This window comes from Salminus brasiliensis, chromosome 20, assembly GCF_030463535.1.
Source record: "Salminus brasiliensis chromosome 20, fSalBra1.hap2, whole genome shotgun sequence".
Taxonomy (NCBI): domain Eukaryota; kingdom Metazoa; phylum Chordata; class Actinopteri; order Characiformes; family Bryconidae; genus Salminus; species Salminus brasiliensis.
The window spans coordinates 18338374-18362757 of record NC_132897.1 but is presented as its reverse complement, the minus strand read 5'-3'; the positions used below and the strand labels follow the sequence as shown (position 1 = coordinate 18362757).

Here is a 24384-nt window from a genome sequence, read left to right as displayed (position 1 = left end):
CATCCAAATGAGTCTCATCATAGTTTTATTTAGTTGTCCAAGTATTTTGGGAACCACAGAAAGTAGTACTTTTATTTGGTATCCAAGTTTAGCATATTTTGTGGGGTCCCACAAGGTTCTATTTTAGGGCCCATGGAGCTGATGTTAATTGCTTCACCATGATCATAAATAATACATGACATACTTAAAAACCTGGTACCTGTGCAGAATTGCCATACTAGACCTATTTTCTGGATAAATCTGCAACACACTTTATTATAAAATGTACCACTGAAAATGACCATCTTGTTTTTTAGGCTACAGAGATCTCGGACAAGTCCTGTGGGAAAAACTCTCCGTTCCCAAAGCACCCAAACATTGAGCAGTGCTGCACTGTCCAAGGCCATGAGAGAAAACTGTGCCTGGCCAGTCTGCGCTACTCCACAGATGAGCTGCCCTCGATGATGGAGACCACGCCCGAGGAGATCTGCACTCAGTACACAAAGGACCCCAGTGGCTACACCATGAGGTAGGACACGATTAAGACTGGTCAAAACGTTTGGAGAAGTAATTTCAGTAGCAGGCAGTGGCTGGGGTTTGAGCTGATTACTCATAGTGTGATGCTTATGCTGGTGTTGGAGCTACACAACGGATGCACCTATGTATGCTTGAGCCGCGTAGCGACACATGATACTCATGAAAGAGACACTCAGAGCATTTGGCTGATTTTCTTATCCAGAACGACTTACATTTGAATCATGGTATCATGTAGGCAAATGTAGTGTTAGGCGTCTTGCCCAAGGACTCTTATTGGTGTAGCATGGTATTATTGTCTGGCTGGGAAAACCGAACCCATAGGTATATATGACAGGTAGGGAATGTTGTTATCCACTACACTACAGCAGGCACCAGATGGAGAAATATACAAAGCAGCATTGCGCCACCAGTTTTGTGCTGTTTTGTGCTGAACCTCAGTATTGTGCATACAGCATGCCAACATTATCACACATTTGCCTCAAAAACTACTGTAATAAGGCTTTGAGGCTGCATCCCAATTGCATAATAAAAGGTAAAAAAAGGTAAAGGTGCACGTATTTGTCACTTTACTATGTACAGCGAAATGTGTCCTCCGCATATAACCCATCTGTGGTAGTAACACACACACACAGTGGGCAGCCAACTCCAGGGTAAAGGGCCTTTCTCAAGGGCCCAACAGCGGCAGCTTGCCGAGCCCGGGAATGTTGCTATGCCAACGTAAAGTCCTCCTGTTGCCGCTGCACTTGCATTGTTGTCCACTATTTTTTCCCATTTTTCCAGATGTGAGTAGCACCGCCCTTTCTGTTTTGCCTGTCAATCAAAACCATACTCAAAAACCAACCGCTTCTAAGAATGCATTGTGGATTTTTGAGGACCCAACTTTGACACTTTTCTCTACACTACATACTATGAAACTAGTCATTATCACTAATTAGCATGTAATTGGGACACACCTCATGATTCTATATAGCCAGTGCTAAGATGCTTTACAAGAGTAAGCTGAGCTCCTAATGTCAGGTTGGGGTGGGGCCTAAAGGGGCTTGGCAGTGTCATGAGATCCAATAGTAAACGCAAAAGAACATGGCCTGGCCAGAAGGTAGTCTGGGAGGAGGCTGACAAAGCAACTCAATAGGCTCAGGAGGAAAAGCCATCATGACAACTGAGTGTGCTCCCAACACACACCTGATTTAACTAATAAGCTCATTAACAAGCCCATTCAGAATTTCTGTTAAGGTAGGCAATCCACTAAAATTTGCAAGGCAGGGTGCCTCCAGGAACACTACACTAGGCTATATGCTGCATGCCTACAATGCTCAACTTCACCTTCCTCCATTCTGCCAGTCAGTGCTAGTTAAGGTGGAAAGGTCCAGGTTACTGAATAATGCGTGAGTTCTCAAGGACAGTGGCACTGGATAGCAGCATTTCAAATGTGTTAGCCAGGTAATCCTGGTGGTTTTCAAAGCTTTGGTGGAACTCTGGACTCTGATAATGAGACAGATTGTGCAGATGATGTACGCAATGGGGCAAGGATTTGGGGAGGGGATCCCATCTGCTTTGTGGTCTGTCCACTTTCCAAACAAGCAATCTGCACCCACCACACAGTATGAGCAGGGAATGAGCTCATTTAGTCTCATCATATGGGCTCATCACTTTATTCATGTCAGAAAGTACTGTATATAGGTTCATGGCTTAAATGCAGCAGTCTGGCGGAGGCTTCTTGTTGGGTTGTTAAAGGAGAATCACATCAGTTTCATTCAGCGTCATTTAGAGTGTTTCAGAGTGAAAAATGTGTCATTTTACAGAAACTTACTTAGAATTGTTCACAGTACTGATGATGGGAACAAGATGTCCCAAGTGCTTAATGCATCTATAAGCCATCTCAAAGAGAGCTGTGTAAGAGCACTAACTTTTCAGCAGGATAAACTTTGAGAATCTCAGAAATTCGACATACATTTCTTTCTGCTGTCCTCTCCAATGTGGTGTAAGTATCCAGAGACACTGAACACTGCAGAATACATCTTATCATTATATTATTATTATTATTATTAAATTATTACATTTAATTATTGCTTATACTTATAATTACTTAAGAGACGCCTGCTTATGATGAAACTGCAGATTTATGAAATACTGAGACAGACAGCATGCATGTTTAAAATAAGCTCTTACAGCTTCTGTTATTTCAATTTAAACATTAAAATCGGTTCTTCATCAGCCTACTTCTTTTTTTTTCTTTAAACACATAAAACTAACTAATTGCCAAAAGAAAATATGATTTGAATTATTTTAGATGAAAAAGGAAATGGTAGGCCTGACAGAAATTTGCAGCATAGCCCGCTTTGACATAAACATTTCTGGTCTTCTACAGGCTTATTATGTGACTGTATTTGTAATTAAATATAAATAAATCATAGATATGACAAATAGAATATGAAAAAGAGATTGAAGAGATCATCAGACTCAAAAAACAGCTAATACGTCTGCCCTGGCCCAAATAAATCACAAGGCAGATGCATGGTCATACTTTCCCATGCTCAGACAGGCCCAACAGATATATACATAACCCCCTTTTTGGATTTAGTCCTGTAAGTAAACTTTTATAACCATTATAATTGGAAAATGGCCGGCTACAGCAGCCTTCCCGTTTTAAGTGGTTTGCTGTGTTGGATGTTGTTGAATGATGAGCAAACTCTTGCAGACAGAGCTCACATTTAAGTTTGTTAGGATTCTCCTAAATACTTTAGACCTTTTCTGAAACATTGTTATTGCTAGCCTTCCCACCCCCTCCGCCTCAGCTTCTCAGCTTCTGCCTGCCTCAACAGTAAACCATCAGTGCTTAAATATTAAAATGTATGAATAATTCCTGTTATTTGTAATTCTTCATTAAAGAACTTTGCTAATGTAATCCTTGTGAATTTTTGTAAGAAACTTGAAGAATCTCAGCCGACTGATAATTCAGCACTAATATAGCACATGTTCTACCCATACATGTGGACCCTTTGTCACAGAAGTTCCACTGCTAGGAAGCGTACTCCTATTTTGAGCTAATTATTGCTATTTCTATTGTTACATAATGTCCTCTGTGTTCATAGATTTAGCGGCAGTAATCATTTGCTTATATTCGGTGCCTGCATGAGGACTACTACAGGTCTCTTACAGCTGTTACATAAAATGGTTATGAAAATGATGTCTAATGCCTCATGCACAAGGATATACTTGCAGAGCAGCTTTATTAAAGGCATTCAAGCATCTTAGTTATCACAGGCAAGTGTCTTGCCAGGCAGGCTGGCACATCCTGGGCAAATCCACACTCACAAAAACCAAGAAAACACCAGAAATAATCTGGTAGCAGGAAGTGGCTCAGAAATGCAAAATGTTCAAGTGAACACGAAATCGATAATAAGGCATGTTTCAAAGTGTGAGCTGGAAAACCTGGTGGGAGGTACATTATTTTATCAGCATTTTATTGGATGAAGAAAAGTCAAAAACAACTTGGAGTAAGAGGCAGATGCTAGTCTGCACTCAGCCATGGATGAGTACCCACCTTCTGCTACATCACATTGGCACCAGCACTGGATGAGGAGGAGCTATACTGATGAAAGATGTGGAAGAGAAGGAGAAAAGGACTTTCGTTCCAGGAGTTAATCCATTAGCAGGGGTCGAAGACAGCAAGGCCTGCAGTGATTCCGGCTATTTTGATTAAATGTCCTGGGCGAAATGGAAAGATCGGGAACTCTAACAAAATATACTGATTGTAGTGTATTCCCTGTTCCAGCACGATTTAGAGAATGTCATTTCAGGATGATGTTTATGAGCAAGAGAAGGGGCGAAACACGAATACCCAGTCACAAGGACACAATGTGGTACTATTCTTTAAAAAGTTTATATGTGCTCATCACTGCACAGTACAGTATCTACCTTCAAAAAGAGACCACACATGTGTGGTTCTCATGGGAGGTGTGCAAGGAGGAAACCCTTTCTCAAAAACCTAGACCAAGACCAGGACCTGTGGAACAATGTGGTTTGGACAAATGAATCCAAAGTTGAATTATTTGGACACAGTAACAAAGGACATGCTTGGCATTACACAGTATTCGAGCGCAAGAACCCATATTAACTGTGAAGCATGGAGGTGGAAACGTCATGGTTTGGGGCTGTTTTCTGTAGCAGAGCCTGGAGAATTCATAGAATCCACATAGAATCCACAACAGCGGGAAACTACAGCGGAAACGTCACACAGCTGAAAGAATTCTGCATAGAGGAGTGGGAAAATGCTTTCCTGGGTAATGTCAGAGACTGGTAGATCATTATAGGAAAGGTCTGACGTTTAATAAGTTATGTAACATAATAAATTGGGGGGGGTGGTTCCTCACTAGAGAATTGCATTTTTATTAATAAGGATTTAAAAAAACATTTCCTCAGTTTTATTGGATTAGTTAATTGGACTTTAATGGGGTGACCTAACTTTTTCACTGTTTTAACAAGCTGGTGTCCAATATGATGAGCAGTATGACCTTGGTGGTTGACCTGCATGCTGGTCCACCGGTATGACCATTTTGACAACCAGCTGCATTAAGTTTGTCATGATCATCTGGGCCATTAAACTCTAATAAAAAAAAAATGCTATTCTGGTCAAGAGCTAAGCTGGTTAACTAGCTGTTAAACCACCACTAACAATTAAGACCATCATAGACCATATGAAACCAGCTCCCAGCAAAAGTTCAGCCATGTGTGTGTGTGAGCCGAGAAATCACCAAACTGTGCTGCCCATTGGCCCATTACGTCTGAAACCACCTAAGCAAATTAAATTTACATTTACATTAAATTTTCCACCACAGTCTCTCGTCAGCATATAAACCAGGTGCTTGAATGTATGCCGTTTTCTTGCATAATGAATTCACCCATAACAAAATCCGCATCTTCTGTGTGTAGCGGCAGTGTTAAGTGTTTTCACAGTCGCTTCAGTGCTTTGAAGAGACTCTTATCTGGGCATGTTTTTGTCTTTTCCTCAACTCACGAGAACACAGCTGTCAGTGTGAACTCATACTCAGAACTACTGATTGCTTTTCCAGGTGTTTCTTAACGTATTCATCGCATTCATAACTGTTACAATAAGCACTTGCAGGTTCACATGTGAAATCTGGGATAATAAAAAGTGCAAGAGGGAAATACAGTATATTTAGTATCCCTTAAATTATGTTTGCCCAGTCTAATTATACACCAACAGATGCAAATGTATTATTTATCATTTCTTTTTCAAGGCTTTAAAGTATGAAGCATTTTACCCTACATACACTATATGGACAAAAGTATTGGGACACCTGCTCTTTCATAGTTTCTTCCAAAATCAAGGGTATTAACATGAGTTTATCCTGCCATAGTTGGATTAACTGTCTCTACTTTCCATGGAAGGTTATCTACTAGCTCTTGAAGGATTGCCATGAGGATTAAGATAAGAACTTACCATCCCACAACTCATCCCAAAAGTATTGCATGCATCATCCATCCAGAGAACACAGTTCCACTGCCCCACAGCTCAATGCTGGGGGCTTTATACCCATCTAGCCCAAGTCTGGCATTAGGCATGGAGCCAATACTTTCATGGTTATCTGCTCCAAAGGGGTCTATTCCATTGGAAACACTTCTCAACAGGACTAGACAAGCCGTGTTTGTGCATTTGCACATCTGTGTCAGCAATGGGTGCAAGTAGTAGAATGCATTCATTAGTAGGGGTGTCCATAAACATTTGGACATATAGTGTATATATAGTTGTGCATAAAGTACAATGCTTAAACTGCCCATAAACTTTCTTAGAAAGTCGCAATCACTTTACAAGGTCAATATGACTTATACACAGATGAGCCAAAACATTAGGACACGGCTGAAGATGATTATATCATAACAATGACAACATCCACTGTATTGTTTTCCCTGTAAGTACAGGGAGTGTAATGGGTGGCTGGCTAGGAAACCCTGGGTCTCAGCATTCATGGGGATGTCAATTTAACATGTGCCACCTACCTAAATATCACTGGACACCAAGTATATCCCTTCATGTCAGTGGTATTTCCTCGTTAAGCTGGATTAAGTGCCCTAACACACTGCACACATTAATTAATTAATTAGGAGCAGTTGGAAGAATCTCAATCTGATCAAGCATTTCTTGGATGTGTTGAAACACTGTAATGTCAAGTCCAATCCATGGCAGCTCCACCTCGCAACTGACAGGACTTAAAGGATCTTGGTGCTAGATAGACAAGGACGCAATGCCTCAGCAGGTCAGAGCTGTTGTTAGGCAGGTGGTCATAATGTCTTGGCTCATTGCTGTACATCTGTAACATAAGGTAACATTTTGGAACGACAGTCAAGACATGAAAACAGTGAAACAGCATATGGAATTGCTCAACAAATCAAAACGACTGACTGAGGACGAATGAAAGTAAAACCTGCAGAAATGAGTGGAGAAACATCTGGCATTGACATGCATTTTGTATCCAGATAGTATCTGGATCTACTTTGATCAAATTCTGTTTACACTTACACTTACGATTAAAACGCACCTCCAGTGTGACCAGATGAGGTCAGATTTTTCTTTCCTGCGTAAAAAAACACACCAACATGTACACCATTTCCGTTTACTTCCTTTAAACAATGGTTTCTCATCAAAATTTAAACAATGGTTTCTCATCAAAATTGTCCTGCTCCGGGGGGCTGTGACCAGTTTAGAGGAACGGTGGTTCTACAACACGGTGGAACAACAGGCGGTTCTCCCATTTCATCGATGGACTATTTAAACCCCAAGGGAACAAACTCTGTAATATTGCACTTAACTAGTAGTTAGCAAGCACACACACACACATAGCGAAAAAAAGCGAGGGAGACAAGAGAGCGAGAACGAAGCCAAGATCCACAGTAATTATTACTCGTATTAATGCTTTTTCTGCAGACGTATTTCCGCTTGCCAGACGGAATCCGATCTCAGAAAGCGCATTCGGTACTAATTGTGGACGAGATCTCTGTGTCTCTGAACACTGATCGCAGTCTGATCATAAGGCTTATACAATGTTTGAAATCTGACATGATCCGCTGTCAATGCCAGGTGTAAACAGGCTCATAGAGAGCAGATGCTTCCGTTCAGGTGTTCTGCATGATACACATAATTCACACCCTGCCAAGTTCTGTAGCATGTTTACAAATGCTGGACAGATTTTGGATCAAGATGGCAAGATCAAAGGGTTTGAGTGACTTGAGAGGGTTCATTAGCTTCACACATTATTGACAATCTCTCAAGCAGCTTCATGAGGAGCCTCCTGGGGGAGGGCTAGTTCAACAGGCATGAAGACACACATGTTAATCATCCTCTAGGACTCAGAGCCGAGCTGCTCTTGACTGGATATTGCTGGGTGGCGGGTCACTCTCAACTTAGCATTGCCACTAACATGTAACAAAACCATACCCGATATTTATACTTACAGTACACAGTAGGCTTTTGCTGTATAACAGTAATAAAGAATATCGCTTTTTTTTTTTAAACTAGCAGTCTCTCAAAAAAGGGGCCGTATTTCAAAATGATGACATGTCTGATGTGTCAGATTTCTGTTCTATGTCTATCTAGTTCATGGTCAAATATGCTCTTTATTATATTATGCTCTATATTATATTTTATAGTTGCAAGCTTAGCAACAGTACGTTTGACTACAAGGCATAGCAAGCAAACCTGGATGAACCAGTCCACTAAATATGCCTGAAAACAGGCGACATTTCCTCGAATCTGCGCTCTCAAATATGAGGCCTGATCCTCTAAGTGTGTGGGATTTGAGCCTCAGTTATCTGGAACGCAGCCTGTGCTGAGGTGTTTAGCGTTCTAGCTAACTTATCTAAGCCTAGACAGCCAGCTACAAGGCCGAACACGGCAGACCCTGTCTCTCATTTCATCAGATTGACGGTTTAACATTTACTGAATGTCTTCGGTCTTTTTTTAGGTTTTTTAAATAAGGCAGGGTGAGATTGTATGGATGCCGTGAAACATAAGACCACCCACAGTAATACTGTATAGCGCAGTATTATTTTGAGGAGGCCTAATGGTATGAAAAAAGTGGAAACTGCCCAACCCTAAAACACACTACGCAGCAACTGCCAAGTCTTTGTCATTGGTGTGCTGAGAATATCAACAGCTGTCATGAGGTCAGAAATAAAACAGCGGCTTATACATTGTGGATAAACAGATGGTCTACAGACAGTAACTGTACATCTGTACAGCGGATCTGTAGGTCTAAAAGGTTGCCTGTAAAGCCTCTTTCACGCAAGCACTCCCACAGGAGTTTACCTGTAATTAAACAAGAAGTGTGACCACAAGCCAGAATGGAAATCCCAGTAAAGTTGATGTTGCAATTTGGCTACACAATAGCCAGTACAGTAAACAGGAGCTGATATATTATTTAGAAATACAAATATGTCTAGATTAAAGCCAGAAACATGGACTGCTTCTTTGATCATTTAGTTTAAACCAACATTATGTAGCAAATGTACCAAAAATGAAAGGATTGCCAATCATTTTGTTGATACACAGATCTGAAATTGGGGAGAATGGCGTCTTGGTCATTGGCCTCTGGGTCAGAACGCTGCTACTGCACTATGGAACTTCAGTGAAGCTGCACAAGACCTCCTGCCAGAACTGCGTGACGCTGCAATAACCAGAGTCATTTTTGTGTAAAGTCATGTTTGGATACCACTTCCGAAGCTGGTTCTGTATTTCTCAGGTATCCATGTCATGTAACTCCTCTGCTGCGTTCTCTAGACTGGCCTCCTGTAGCTGCTGCTCGCATCAGAGTCAAAACCCTGACGCTGGCCTACACAGCCAAGAATGGACCAGCCCCTCCGTACTTGAGGGCAAAGATCAAAAGCCGATCAGTAGCAAGAGCCCTTTGAGCTGCAGGTACGACTCGGCTTGACCCGCCATCCTTTAAGATTTACGGAAGACAAGCATCCAGGCTTTTCTCTGTCCTGTACTGAAGTGGTGGAACGAACGCAGACTGAAGACCCACCTCTTCTGAGAGAAGTGTGGAGTAGAGTATTATGGTCTCCATACTGACTTTTGTGTTTAGTAGCATCTAAGCTTAGAGGTATCCTTTAGATCCTAGTCTGTACAAACTAGCTAAGGGTATTTTAGATTATATGGTGAAGCACTTTTTAAGTCACGCTGAATAAGAGCATCTGTTAAATGCCTTAAATGATCTACTTTGGCCAGATTTTGTTTACACTTACACAATTAAAATGCAAAAGCCCCCGGTCTAAGCATATCTGATTAGATTTTACTTTAACTGCGGAAAAAACATGCCAACTTTTTTAAATTGTCCTGCTACAGGGGACTGTGTAGTAACGGTGGGACATGCACGCAGTAGCAGGGACATGCACACACACAGCGAGAAAGAGCAAGGGAGAAACAGCAAGACAGGGAGAGCAAAGCGAAGACCCACAGTAATTATTACTCGTATTAACGTTTTTTTCTTCAGATGTATTTCCGCTTGCCAGACGGAATCCGATCACAGAAAGCGCATTCGGTTTGCACTTGTACTAAATGTGGACGCGATCTGTCTCTGACCACCTACGAATGTGGTTTTAGTGATCCGATCGCTGCTGATCACAATGTGTGATCACAGTGCGTCTTGGGGGTGTTTACACTTGGCCTTCCACGCAAACAAGTGAAATCCGAACGTGATCAGATCACCAAAAACGCTGTCAATGACAGGTGTAAACAGGCTCATAGAGAGCAGATGCTTCCGTTCAGGTGTTCTGCATGATACACATAATTAACACCCTGCCAAGTTCTGTAGCATGTTTACAAATGCTGGACAGATTTTGGATCAAGATGGCAAGATCAAAAGGTTTGAGTGACTTGAGAGGGTTCATTAGCTTCACACATTATTGACAATCTCTCAAGCAGCTTCATGAGGAGCCTCCTGGGGGGAGGGCTAGTTCAACAGGCATGAAGACACACATGTTTATCATCCTCTAGGACTTCATCAGAGCCGAGCTGCTCTTGACTGGATTTTGCTGTGTGGCGGGTGGCGGGTCACAGTCACAGTCTGATCAAAATGCAAAAAAAGAAAGTTAACACCCCAAGAGTTAAGTGTGCATTAAGCTTAACTGTGTATAATTCCATTAATATTAAACCTACTGAAACAAGGCGTCTGATATGCCTGCGCTAACTGGGAGTAATCGGATGTAATGTCATGTTTTTAAAGGATTATCTTATCTTATCTTTTTTCACATCACAGGGATCACTGCCCTGCAGTTTTTTAATCTATGACAAACAATGAAACTGGTTGGGTATAACGATTCAGGACATTCAGGCGAAGGTAGTTAAAAGTTGCAAGAATAGCAGGGGTGACATTTTTGTTGCCTTTAGGGTTGGTGTTTTTCAGAACTCAAAAAGGTCAAATGTGATTTAGCTGCACTTTGGGGAAATACGCCCATGTTTAATGCATACATGCATTTATTTCCCACTATATAGAAGGAACACTCTCCCTTTCCCTTTAAATGTCAAATTAAAATAAAGCAAGCTTAAAGTTTTCTTAGCCGCTTTCCTCCTGACAGGTATGCTAACAGACTCGCCAGACTTGGTTTATAGCCCGAGGTTGTTTAAAGTTCAGGTTAATTTTGGTGCTCTCCAATCACCAACACTAGACACTGTTGTGCTTGCTTCAACTTATTCAAATCCCATAAGATAAACTACTAATCTTACTAATACGTGAAGGAAATCTAAAGTTAGGCCTGATCTAATGTAAGAACCGACTGAATTCACTGAAGTCATTTGGATGCAACATCAGCACCGTCATTATTTTTCTCTTTCTGCTTTTGTCTCACAATCCTAATGAAAACTCCCCTTGTTCACCTTGTCTGACACTTTTATGATTGTCTTCTCACAGCTTCCCGCTCTGGCTGCCTTAGGTGCAAAACAAGACTCACCAATTCCGAGAATGTATAAAGGAACTGGAACTTTGTTGAATTGCTCTGAATATGAATTAGCTATGGAATAACTAGCTGGTACTTTAACTAATAACTAATCTGTACTTTACTCAGGTGTTACTGAACCTAGACGGACTTGCACGGAGTTGCACATTTCAAAGACCAAGAGAAGCTTCTTCTTCATTATTTTTCTATTAATACATTCACATCAGTGCAAGATCTTAGACAGGCTGCAGGTCCTACAGTCTTTTTTTCTCAAATGTACAGACTATAGACTTATAGATCACTGCTTCAGTCGAAGTGTCCATTGCTCTTTTATCTCATTCTTCTTGTCTGTGCTAAATAACATTTCTTATAGAAATCTGGTCACTTCATCTGAAGTCCATTTAAGGTGGAGCAAATAATGATAGAATAAGAAGCCAATTTTCACCTTAGTCGCAAAGGCACGCTTCATAAAGCAGGCCTAGATTAAAAAACAGCAGCAGGTTCTAGCCCCCTGCAGCTTCGGCATGTTATGAATTTGGAGCCGCACTGGCACTGCTGAGTAAAGAGAAAATGTACTTAAAATAATAATAAATAAATGTACATTTATTTAGTAGTGCTGATGAAAATCTCTCCCTGAAGGCCCTTTGCATTGATGGATGGGGGTATGATACAGGGGGGCTGACTAATCGTGTAGCAACAGATGGGCAATGTTCAGTAATTAAAAACCTACAAAGTGCACCAATATGGTAGGAACACCCGACACAAAGTCCACCAAGTGTAAGTACAATGTGTACCTGATAAACTGGCAGAACGTATTTCCTGTTTGTATCGATTTTCTTCAACCTCCACAGACCACATTCAGCAGACTGTTCTAAAGCACAGATACTTTATGGCACACAGATGCTGGGACAGAAGGTGGGCTAATCCGGGTCTTTCTGCACACACAGCACACCATACTTTACATACACCTCTTTCACTCACATTGTCCAAATTCAAGAAAGCATATGGTTCAGTTGCAGAGACTGTGAGATGAACAGTGTGTGCTTATGCATCTCCTTAAAGCCTTCTGCAGTCTGATCACATTTACAGATCAACAAGAGTTCTGGAAAGTTCCTACAAAACTGCTTCAGTTTACAGACAGATGACCCTGACGTTCTCCCAAAATGCATTCATAGGTCCATTAATAATGACAAGCTGTCCTGGACCAGAGGCAACAATGCCTCCCAAACCATAATACTGCCACCCCCATGCTTAACAGTTGGAATGAGGCTGTTATGTTGGAATGCAGCGTTTGGTTTTGGTGAAGAACCGATACGTTCACAGTCTTTTTTCCAGTAGATTTCTAACTGATCTACGTGGTCTTGAGCAAACTTCACATAGACAGCGGTGTTCTTTGCCTCCTTCCACTATTGTTTGCCTGATGACTTTACTCAATGCAAGGCAGGCCTTTGGTCCTTAGATGCTCTTTGGGAGTTCCCATTATATTATATATATATATTCTCTGTGCTCTTGGAGTGAGCTTTGTAGGACGACCACTTCTTCGAAAAGTAAACCCATATAGAAAAAATATATGGACATGATTTTTTATACATTTTAAATACATACACATATATATACATATACATTATATATTACTAAACACTCTAAGAGATATGTAAGATGTAGCATATCTTAAAGTTAAGTACATCTTAAAGTTAAGTATTAGCAAATATGCTTTTAACATGGCATCTTTTTCTATATATTGAATAAAAACATTCAAAATATTCAATTCTTTCACATATGCTGAATATGTTTTAAAAAGAGGCTTAAAGCAGTCCTTAAGTCCTTAATATAATTACAACTGAAAACAGTAGTAGTATCTGAGTGGAGAGAGGCAAAGATATTGTAATAAATTATATCGTTTTTCTGCTCGACCATCCCTGCATAAGTCCAATATATTCATTCAAAAAACAGACACAGTGGTCTGGTAGGCTTTGTGGGAGCTTTCCTGGCAATGTCAGGCTTTTACGTACTTACGGCACATGCACAGCCTCTAAAAGAGGATCCAGCACCATTTGCATGGTCAACCGCAGCGCTGCTAATGTCACTGATGCAAACAGAACAGCTACTGCGAGAGCTACTGCAAACATGGAGATATCAGAACTGCAAACACTGTCTTCATCTGCTTACCCACTCACTGTCAAACCAAAGAAACTGACCAAATGTAAACTTTTAGACATGTTTAGATTATCCGCTCTGAAAGGAGGCCGCACCACAATGCAAATGTGAACTACAGCTTTAATGTATTTGACAATATGTTTAATAAAAATATAAAAATGCCAATTTCCTTTATGGTAAAATATATTTTAGAATACAATTAAAATTTAATAGAGACATGGGAGGGCCTGCTAAACTCACACTGGACTATCATCCTTTTGACTGAAACACCGGACTTCAGTTGCCGTTTTAAATGAATGGTGGTTGACTAAGAGGGATTCTCAATACCACATGCTCCATATTCGGACTGGTGTACTTGATAGTTCTGACTTGACAAGTTCGACTCTCAAGCATAAACTCCCGAGGACGGGAGGAGGCTGTACGGTAATTTTGCAATTGGAAAAGCAGCATGGTGCGTAATGCATTCTGGGATTTTGGAACAGGGATGTCTGGAACAAGAACACATCCGAGCAGTTAGACTGTACTTGGCTAGATGTGAACTGTTGAATGTAACAGTAGTTGGGCTGCGGTTCTCAAGAACACAGGAACACAGAGAAGAACACAGACTGAGAATTGGTCAAACTTTGTCCTACAAGGCTTTGCTAATATTGGATGATTTTGCTCAATAAATAAATGTAAAAACTCTACATGTCTAGTTTTAGGGATTGATGAATGATCCAATCACATTTCCGGTCAAATGAATGCACAAATGCACTCTATGATCTTAATCTTGGTATGACAGGTAGCTGCAGGCCTTAACGTTCTCGCCATGTCAAGTCGCTCCCCTTATATTTCTAAAATGCAGGCTGAAATATCACCACCAGTGACAGCAATTGTGAATGTCATGACAGACCTATAGATCTTCTCAACAATTCACTCCATTTGCATGACATAATGGTTAGTGTAGTGTGCTACCAGCTAAGAATTCTCTAATAATTTTCCCCACCTTTCTCCCTAAAACGACACCATTATTTGGCCAACTCATACACATGGTATTTAATTTCCACACATTAAATTCTGTGGACCCTCATAACCACTAAATGAGCCACAGCTCCAAATGGTAATCACCAGACACCTGAACCTCGACCTAACCTACAACAGCTAAACCAATTCTAACTCTAAACACAACTGTAGTAGAATGTGAAATTCTTACCGTTTCTGCAGGAGTTCCCACCATTAAATCCTTTTTTTAGAATCCACTGTTTTTTAAATTCGTATATGAGGACATGACAGACTGTGTCAGCCACTGGCTGTTGTGTGTATTTGGAAGTACAGCGCCACCAGTGGAAAGGAGCTGCTTGTGAAGCGTAATGCATGTACAGATGTTATGAATGTCATGGGGTGCGCTGTTTTTTATTCACAAGATTAGTTTAGTTGACAAAAATAGTTCCATACTTATAAATTGGATATCAGTAGAGTTTTTTAACCTTGTAGTCTAGTTCTTCATTTCTAAATCAGAAATCTTTTATGGAACATATATAGAGGGTATTCATTGATGTCACGCTCCCACTGAAACACGCCCCCTTTGCCGGACTGAGTGGTAAAGCATTCTGCAGCACGGCTGCGGTGTTTATTAGAGAAAATGTCCAAACCGGGAATAAAACAAGCGATTATCTGCTCAAGTAAGAGGCAGTTGGACTCTGCAGTGATCAATCCACATTACTAATGAACCAATGGTTCACGGACATCGATGTGTAGCCAGGAACTAACTGTGTAGCTAACTGAGGCTGAAATCACACCCGTTTAGAAGATTTAAAGTGAATGGTCTGAGTGTGTTTGACTGTTTTCAGACACATTTAGTAGACTAGTCCAGGTTTGCTAGCTTTCTCTCTAACATGAACTCAGTGAGCTCCCACACGTTTCGGTGCCTGAATTCCAGACGTTTCTGCAAATTGCAGCAATCCATTAGTTTCTCTTCTCTTCTGTAAAAGCACAGCTTTGGATTCCTGCTGAGTCTGTTTGTATAGTCAGTCGCACAACAGAGCTCATCTCTCATTTCTGTGTTAGCAGCATTCACACTAACGCTGCAGCGTCAGCCTTTTTGCCACTTATTGGGCGTGGCCGCAGCGACTCCCGCCATCTGTGACGCATACCCTCTATAATAGGCCTTTCTGATAATACGGCCACTGAGCTTGTACCTATGCTTACTGGCAACATAATGTAGGCGTGTTTACATTTATGGCATTTAGCAGACGCTCTTATCCAGAGCGACTTACAGGTTTACTCGTATTACACAGGTGGGCTGATGTAGTGTTAAGAGTCTTACCCAAGGACTCTTATTGGTGTAGTACAGCATAGTCACCCAGGCCGGGAATCGAACCCCAGTCTCCCACACGGTGTGGTAGCTCAGTGCCAGGTAGTGGTGTTATCTGTTGCACCACACCAACCACAAAACACTCAATCCAGTATCCAGTCTTGGATTTAGTTTCCACAGGAAATCACATGACATATCAACAACTACAATCTTTACAAACACAGATAGCCTAATTCAGATTTACCTATCACTTTAGGATTCAGACAACTTCTTGGCTTTTATAGTTTTGAACGCAGAGACCAATTACCTACAATTTTACACGTTTACATGTTGCTTTTTTTCCTCAACAAGGGATAAATTCAGCTGGGCTTTATGCTAAAAACAGCTGATAATGTGTTTAAAGCTGGTAAACAAACCACTCACAAATAATAACACCTTATTCTTCTGAAAAGCCACTGTAAGCCAAATGTTAACACTTGGGGGCCTGTAGCACCTACACTTGAGTTTGAAAGCAATGGTTAGACAGCAAGAAGCATCTGCTGTTATAACCAGACAAACAGAGTTCTTACAGGGAGAGTGACTTCTCGCTGCATTCACAAACAGTTGAACAGTACAGGCAGATCTTTGTGTGTGTGTGTGAGTGTTGTGTTGATGGGTCACCGTTTGACATGTCTTCCTCTCCTGATACCTCCCACCATCCTGTGTTTGTGTGGGAAAAAGAACTTTGCCTCTGGACAGGATTATGCAACTTAGGGTTCTCAGAACGCAACAAGATTTCTACTCCTCTTCAAGCTTTTTCAACAGAAAGAACATTGAGGGTGACACCAAAGGAAACATTTAAAACTAGAGGCTGCTCGTATGTTGGGACCAGAGAACCAGGAGTCAGTTACTGTCTTTCCGCCACTGGAGTGCAGAGTGCATTACTTTCACTTTAGTCACTGCATCAGCTGATGCAGAGCAGCTGAGAGCTGTTGAACATAGTGAGGAGGACTGCAACGCTGTTTATCGTTGGCTTTTCAATGCTTGTGTTTATGCTTGAGTTGTAGAATGAGACATTAAACCCAGAGTGGGAAAGGGGTCATACAACACCGCTTTACTGTCATGTTGTCATCAATAAGTTGAAATTTAAATTGTATTCTAATTATAGATTAAAATGAACGCATTTAAGAAGAGTGTTACGGTTATTTTTTGATGTATAAATAGTAACTATGTAATTTTGGTGGGCAAAAAATGCTCATGCACAGCATTACACTTTCCTTTCATGATGGGTTTGTGAGAACTGTAAGCTGTGCACTTACTAGCTGGTTTATGTCTCCAACAGTTCACAGGAGCCACGTATAATGGCATAGTTTAACACTTTAACAAAAACACTGTTATCATTACAGAGTCTTACCATATAGTGCTGCTGTCCTCTTATTGTGTCCTCTCAGTGCGATGTGACGTTAGCAAGCTAAAAGTTAAAAGGTTAGTGTTAGCTTTTAACCTAGGATGGATCCTCATGTGCCTACCCAGCTTTTGCCTCGTTGCATGCCGAGTTTAAGCCCCCCTTCTGCGGACACCGCCACAGGAAAGGCTGCGATCACAAGCTTTGGTTTGCATAGAGTCTGGAGGTGATGTACTGTTCTCCAATATCAACAACACCATTTTTTGTCAATGTTGCTGTTGGGTTTAATCGCCAGCTTTGACTAGGGCTTTCGCTAGGGGGCTGGGTGTATTTACATTTTGCAGGCGTAAATATAATGAGCCAAGACTGTTGTGGCCTGTTGGCCTGTTTGTAGTTCATGGTATGTCAGTTTTAGTTACCAAGAAACCAAAGAGCCTCTGGTAACATTTCTTACAGTAAAGTTGCAAAAACAACAGCATATAGGTCAATAAAACAGATATTATACAGAAAGAAAGCGAATTATCTTTGTCAAGTATAGTTTAGGTTAAACCATAAAGCGTAAACAAAGTAATTCCAATTTTTTTTTTAAAATCCTGTTTGTAAAGCAGTAGTGAAACCAACTGCTTGACCTGAGCTCTGACCTACAAATCAAGTGTAGCCCACAGAGAGCCTTACATAAGCAAGCACACATAATGTGTGTGTGTGTGTGTGCTGGAACAGGCAAAAGCCTTAGGCACCTGAGAATATATATATATTTGCATTTTATTTTATATATGCAAAAAGCTACTTCATGGGAAGCCAACATTTATTTGCTCAAAGAAACTATTAAATATAATAAAAATAATAAAAAAATCTACAACAAGTACCGATTTTATGCATGTCACTGATTGGGTAACCGTTTTCAAACTCACTGGATACTTGTAGTAAGTAGGCACTTGTAGTAATCATTCATCACTAGGTTTAGCTAATCAGGTGCTGCTGGTGGATCTAACCATTTCAAAGTCTAGGCTGCAGCTGAGGTAGTACAGACCTTGCTAGTACTGGTATGCAAAAGCTCCATAGGACTCAAGCTGCATTGATACGTTCTGGCTAACTAATATAAGCAGTGCGGCACCGTTAAATCCCATCTTTAAAAATGCCAGTTTCAAATTGACAAACCATTACATTTCCTTTAAAAACTCTCCCACAGCAGGGTATCATCACTGTTGGCTGTTTCCAGCATTTTATAAAAGGATTTGAGCCATGTGTGAAGGATTGTGGTCACTGAAAGTTTTAAAAGATACACCAGTCACGTCCTTCAATTTCTCAGGAATGAAGAATCCCACTAAACAGAACTGCAGAGAAATATAGCCTTCCTCAGCTGTGTGACAAACACAGTGTGATGGCTGGAGGCCACACACTTTAAACTAGCTCAAGAGATAACTGATACTTTTTATGAAACATTTATATATATATATATATATATATATATATATATATATATATAATTTTAGTTTTTTTCTTTTTTTGTTTTTCTTTAATGGTGAACTGTTGAGTATCTAAGACATTTGAACAGTGGCCTACTGTAGGGGGTGTTTAAAGCACTGGTGGGTTGCTGTAGTTGGAAATTTATGCCCAGCTAGCATTAAGGTGGCAAGACAAGACAACCATATTCACCATTTGTGTTGGTCACTGATGGAATTTGGTCTCCTTTGACCCAGACATGCAGTAAACACACACATACACACTATGCAGTGACAGTAAGCACACATGCCTGGAGCGGTGGGCAGCCATTTCTGCGGCACCTGGGGAGCAGAGAAAGGGCCCAACAGTGGCAGCTTGACAAGCCTGGGTATCAAACCCACAATCATTAATAGCCAGGTGCTCTAAACACTGAGTAACCACTGCCTGGGATCCGCGAAATGGACGATCCGCCATGGGCAAAGCTCTGAATTTTTGTTTAATATTTCATTTGCATTAAAAAAAAGACAGACCTATAAGAACCCTCCAAATTCAACAAATAAGGCTGACATAAGCTCTAAAACATAAAGACCAGTTATGGCAGTGACTTGCCACCCTGGTCAGCATGCTTCGGTGATGCTTTTAGCTTAGCTAGTGTTACAAAATCAACACTGTTTTTGAATCGAATTGCAACAAGTATCGAATCGAGATAAATTCAGTACACTTTACTGGGTAGTCCTATTGGATAGACAGCTGTTACTCACAATGCTAAACAGTGACCACAAAAGTTGGTAAAATAAATTGTCAATTTATAGTCTACATAAAAATGACCAGAGGGTTGTTTGTGACCAGCAGCTGGATTTTGTCCTTTGCCATTTATGGTGAAAGTGAACATTTTGGCCTCTAGTTTCTTTGAAAACTCTTTGTTGTTTGCTTTGTTTTCCAAGCCCACAGCATGTTTTCTTATTCAAGGCCATGAAGGCTGTAAAGGCCTCAGTAAAATGTTCCTCTTGGAGGAACAATCTAGCTCTAGTTGTGAACAAGCCCACTCACTCAGCATGCACAGACTCGGTCACACCAAATTAAATATGCAGATGTTTTTGCTAAATTTCCTGCCAAATCCATGGCATCCTATGTGCTCATGCCCAAGGCTTCCAGTGCCATTATGCAACAATGGATTCTGCATCACTGCCTCCCCCTGGCTATCTGTCAGCATTCACAAGCTGAACATTTCTGAAAAGACAACCTACCCCTTGAACAACTAAAAGCATGATGAGTAATTCTAAAACAAATCTGCAATCATGGTACAAATCTTTGATGTTTCTGCTTATTCTCCTGCTGGCTGAAGTTAGATTTAATGCAGAGAAAGGAAGCACTTTTTTACACATCCACTATAGATGCTTCCAAACCTGGCCAGAGTTGAGATGACAGCCACACCCGAGCCGTAACTGTAGCTGAAGCCAGCTCAACAACTGTGAATAGCTTGTTGATTAGCACATTCAGTGCCAGGGGAAATGCTCATTGCAGTTCCCTGAATCTGTCTACCCTAACAACCTGTTTGTTGGCTAACAGCTAGTTGGCAAACAACAACGGCTACATTTCATGTCTACCTTGTCATCAAATCGAATAGTAAACCTCCAATGGCTAATTCTCAACTGGCACTTTTGTGGCTCAGTGGTTCTCATTTTTGAAGCATAGACTAAGGAGCCAGCCACTGGGCAGGTCAGCAGGTCATTTAACCAGATAAATAAATCAATGTTAGCATCTTTGTGTTTTATTCTGCTCTTATATTATGGTTGCTGCTGGAAAATGAAAAACCAACAACACAAAGAAAAACGTATTAATTTATATTATATAACGTATATAATTTTCTGGACTTAAGACATGAAGACTGGAAAGGCTAAAAGGCTAGAAGGTCCTAAACATTAATACAAATCATTTTTGACAGTAGCAATAGAAGTTTTTAAGAATAGAAGGAGTTTATCACCTTAAAAAACATAGTCTTTCTGTCAACGTAATCTTTGTACAGCACAGACACACAGTGCAGTGAGCTCAGTACAGCTCACTTTCTCAATTTTCTCCTCAGTTAGGTAATTCCCATTTCCTGCTTCCTAGTTAGGGCCTTCCCAAACACACGTGAAGGCCCATCCAGTCCCTCTGGGACTGAACCAATGATCACCCAATGCACCACTAGAACCCTCTACAGTGAATATGAAAACTCAACACTAATAAAACTCAACACAACAGTTTTATAGATTCATTAAAACATAGTAATGTTGAATTTTACATATGTAACATCTATATAACATCTATCCCGTTATATTATTGTGGTATATTTATGATAATTATTTTCTCTCTGTTTCCTCTTCTACTTTGTGGCTAAAAATACATTGGCTATGTTTGACACATCATCTTCTCACTAGTCATATTTATTTGGCTGCAGATATTTGTATATATTTAGTTTGGAAAGCTGACTGTATTCCAGCAGCATAGGATGTATTAATAGACTGTGTTTGTACTTGACTGTGTTTGTACTACTTTGGAATTATATCCTATAGAATAATACACACTCAATCAACATTTAGGCCAGTATTCTCTCCACTGATTCCATGCACTGTGTGGAAGACATATCTACTGTGTCTTACCTTATAAAAGCTTACAAAAGATGTCACTCGAAAAAGCCAACCACCTGAGACAGAACTCAAACTGAATGAGATATTAGTCTCCAGAGGCATTTCATTCAGTTTTAACCATTCACTGGGAGGTACAGTTATAATGGTGAAAATACAGCTATACAGCTATTGTTTTATCGACCTCAAAAGAATTCAAAGAAGTGGGTTAAGCGATAAGGCCAAAAAACACAAGTCACTTGTGTAAAATGTAACATTATGAGAGTATTTTTTACTGGGGTTTATGCTTACTGTCACCTACTCACCACATATAAAAGTGGTGTATTACATTAGTAAAGTACAAAAGACAAACTTCTATAGATTGTAATTTAAGCTAAATTCACATGAAACTCATTTCTTAATTTTAAATTTAAAAAAAGAAAAGAACCATGAAATCTGACCTGATTAATCTCACTGTGGTCACATGATTTTGTACTGAATGTGTTTTTGATCTAACATCACTTATGAGAGTAATTTGAGTCAGGTTTAGGCAACAAAATCAGATTTTAGTCTTGTTAATGTGAACATGACCTTTGTAATAAGTAATGCTATTGGATAAACCAATTCTTTGATTCACTCCACTTTGTCTGTTTGATACCATCAGACATTTATGAATGAATTGCATTTGTAAATTACTTGGTTGGTTAAATTTGCCATTCATTTGTTTAGGATCATATTTTGCTTAAAATTGTAGACCGTTTTTTTCACCTCCAATAATTCTGCAATTAAGTTTCGTTCGCATTTGACCAGCTAACTTTTGGTCAGGGATCTCTAGATCTGGCGAATTGTGCATAGGCAAATGAAAAGATTTGTGAAATCCCATTTGTGACTTCATGAATGTGTGAAATTGTATTTTAATGTCCTATTATTTTCCAGCCCACCTCCTCCCTTTTCTTTACTTTAATGGACAAATTCTAAATGTTCAAATGGTGCAATCAATGCTTTGAACTTCTTATACTGTGTCTCCAAGTTCTTTGACCACAAGTGTCAAAAGCTCTCCTTTTGGGTGATTTGAAATGGAACGAACCTCTGGAAGGTCATATTAAACGTAGGAGTATGACAGTCACGGCTTTTGTAGGAGGCCAGTTAAAGGGGCATGCTGATTCCCTCAAGCATTTAGCTTTGTGGATGTGCAATGACATTTGCATACATTGCCACACCTGCTGTGCTGCTGCCACAAAGACTAGCGCTAATCTTGCATATACAAATTGGAGGGAAAAAAAGCTTCTGACCAAATAAATGGGAGGGGAAAAAAAAGAGAAAAGGTATTCTGAGCTCCTCACATCAGTCAATGTCTGGGAGCACTGCATTTAATTACTGGACCACTGACCTTTTCATCATGGCTGAGGTTTCTCTGTCAAAAAGTCAACAAAGAGGAGGAGAATACCGTCGAAAATAAGGAGAGCTGGACAATTTTCTACATAAGCTTTACAGAAGACCATGATTACGACTGTGTTCCTGGAATCATGCACATTTTAAACACTGAACAACATTATATAAGTATCAAAACCATGCATAAAATAGACCCAGAGGGAACAACAAATACAACAGTGTGAGAGAATGTCAGGTCATCAGGTCAGGGCACATCAAGAGAGCGTCAGGTCATCTGTCAATGAGCTGAAGTTAAGGCGCAGTTGGGTTGTGCAACATGGCAGTGACCGTGACATGACAGGACTGTGGCTGTTAAGACTATTGACTACTGCCACCCCCCACCCCTTACCCATACGCAGGACTTTACTGAACATAATCACTTTTTATTATAATAATTACTACCTTATGCTCAGTTGTACAACATTACAACACATCCACTTTGCACTTGTTGCACTTTACACTTGACAACTCATCCCTGCATTGTATTTTTCTTTTTGTATTTTGTGTAAATTTAGTGTGAATATTGCTATTATTCTTAAACATTTGTTATTATCTCTCTATTTTTTATACTTTAAAAATTTTAAGCTTTGGACTCTTTAATGCATTTTTTTTATTGGTTTAAAATTTTAAAATTTAGAGATGGAAAAATACTTTTACAGCACTGTGTGTGTAAAGATAGCTCCAAAATACAACAACTGTTTGACTGCAACTGGACATTTCACTGCACTACCGGTAAGGCACGAATACCACCATGAGTGCCACCATTCATGTGACAAACTTTATGAATTCATGTAACTGTCTATAGCGCTATATTCTTCCGGTCTTCCTGCATGAAACCATAATGAACTCCCCTGCAAAAAGGTAAAAGAATGAGAGTCAGTCAGATCAGAGAGTGAGAAACCCTTTTCCCCACAACCCAACAGAAATCTTTGCAAGCCAACAAGCTCAGTGTTGTCTGAAGGTCAGAAGATGATTCTCAAAAAGGACTAAAGCTTTTCAAAACATGGACCCCGAGTTGCATGTAAAAAGGTCTCTAGGCTCGCTGGCGCAGCAGGCAGCTAAATATTCTCAAATATTTGAAGAATATTCTCAAAGTTTTGAAGAAGTCATAATAGACAGCTGTCCTTTTGTTCATTATTGTAAGGGGTAGCTCTAGGGCAAGGCCTCCTCCTGCCACCAGGGGGAGGCCCCGAGTCACCCCAGCTAGTGATTGAGCCCAATTCCACCTGGGCAGTAGGCTATATACAATTACAATTATGATCAGCAGTGGCATGTTTTGAGTCGAGATGGAAGGTGCTCAAGTTCAGATGATGAAATGGATAAAGAGACACACACTTCTTTCATGCGAAAGAACATGTGATGGGTGTAGACATGGTCCACATTCTCCACGTATTACACCACCAAGACAAACCTAGAAGTGTAGAGTAGATAGCGATTAGACTGGGAAAGGCATGAGAACGTTCTATTAGGGAGAAATATATTTGGGCCATCATTCACCATACAATATGGTAGTTCTAGTCTGTTTGCAAGGCTGGCAACGATACAGCCACTGAACTACAGAAGCCAAACATTTTTTAAAAACATGTCATTGGTACATTTTG

At 40.3% G+C, this 24384-nt stretch overlaps 1 protein-coding gene across 1 annotated transcript in view; it reads left to right on the top strand.

Moving 5' to 3' along the window:
• gc (GC vitamin D binding protein) overlaps nucleotides 1–24384 on the top strand; it is a 69703-nt gene that overhangs the window by 18888 nt on the left and 26431 nt on the right. Inside the window, exon 4 of the mRNA XM_072664924.1 lies at nucleotides 297–508. Coding sequence (XP_072521025.1) covers nucleotides 297–508 — 212 coding nt within the window. The remainder of the gene's footprint in view (nucleotides 1–296; nucleotides 509–24384) is intronic.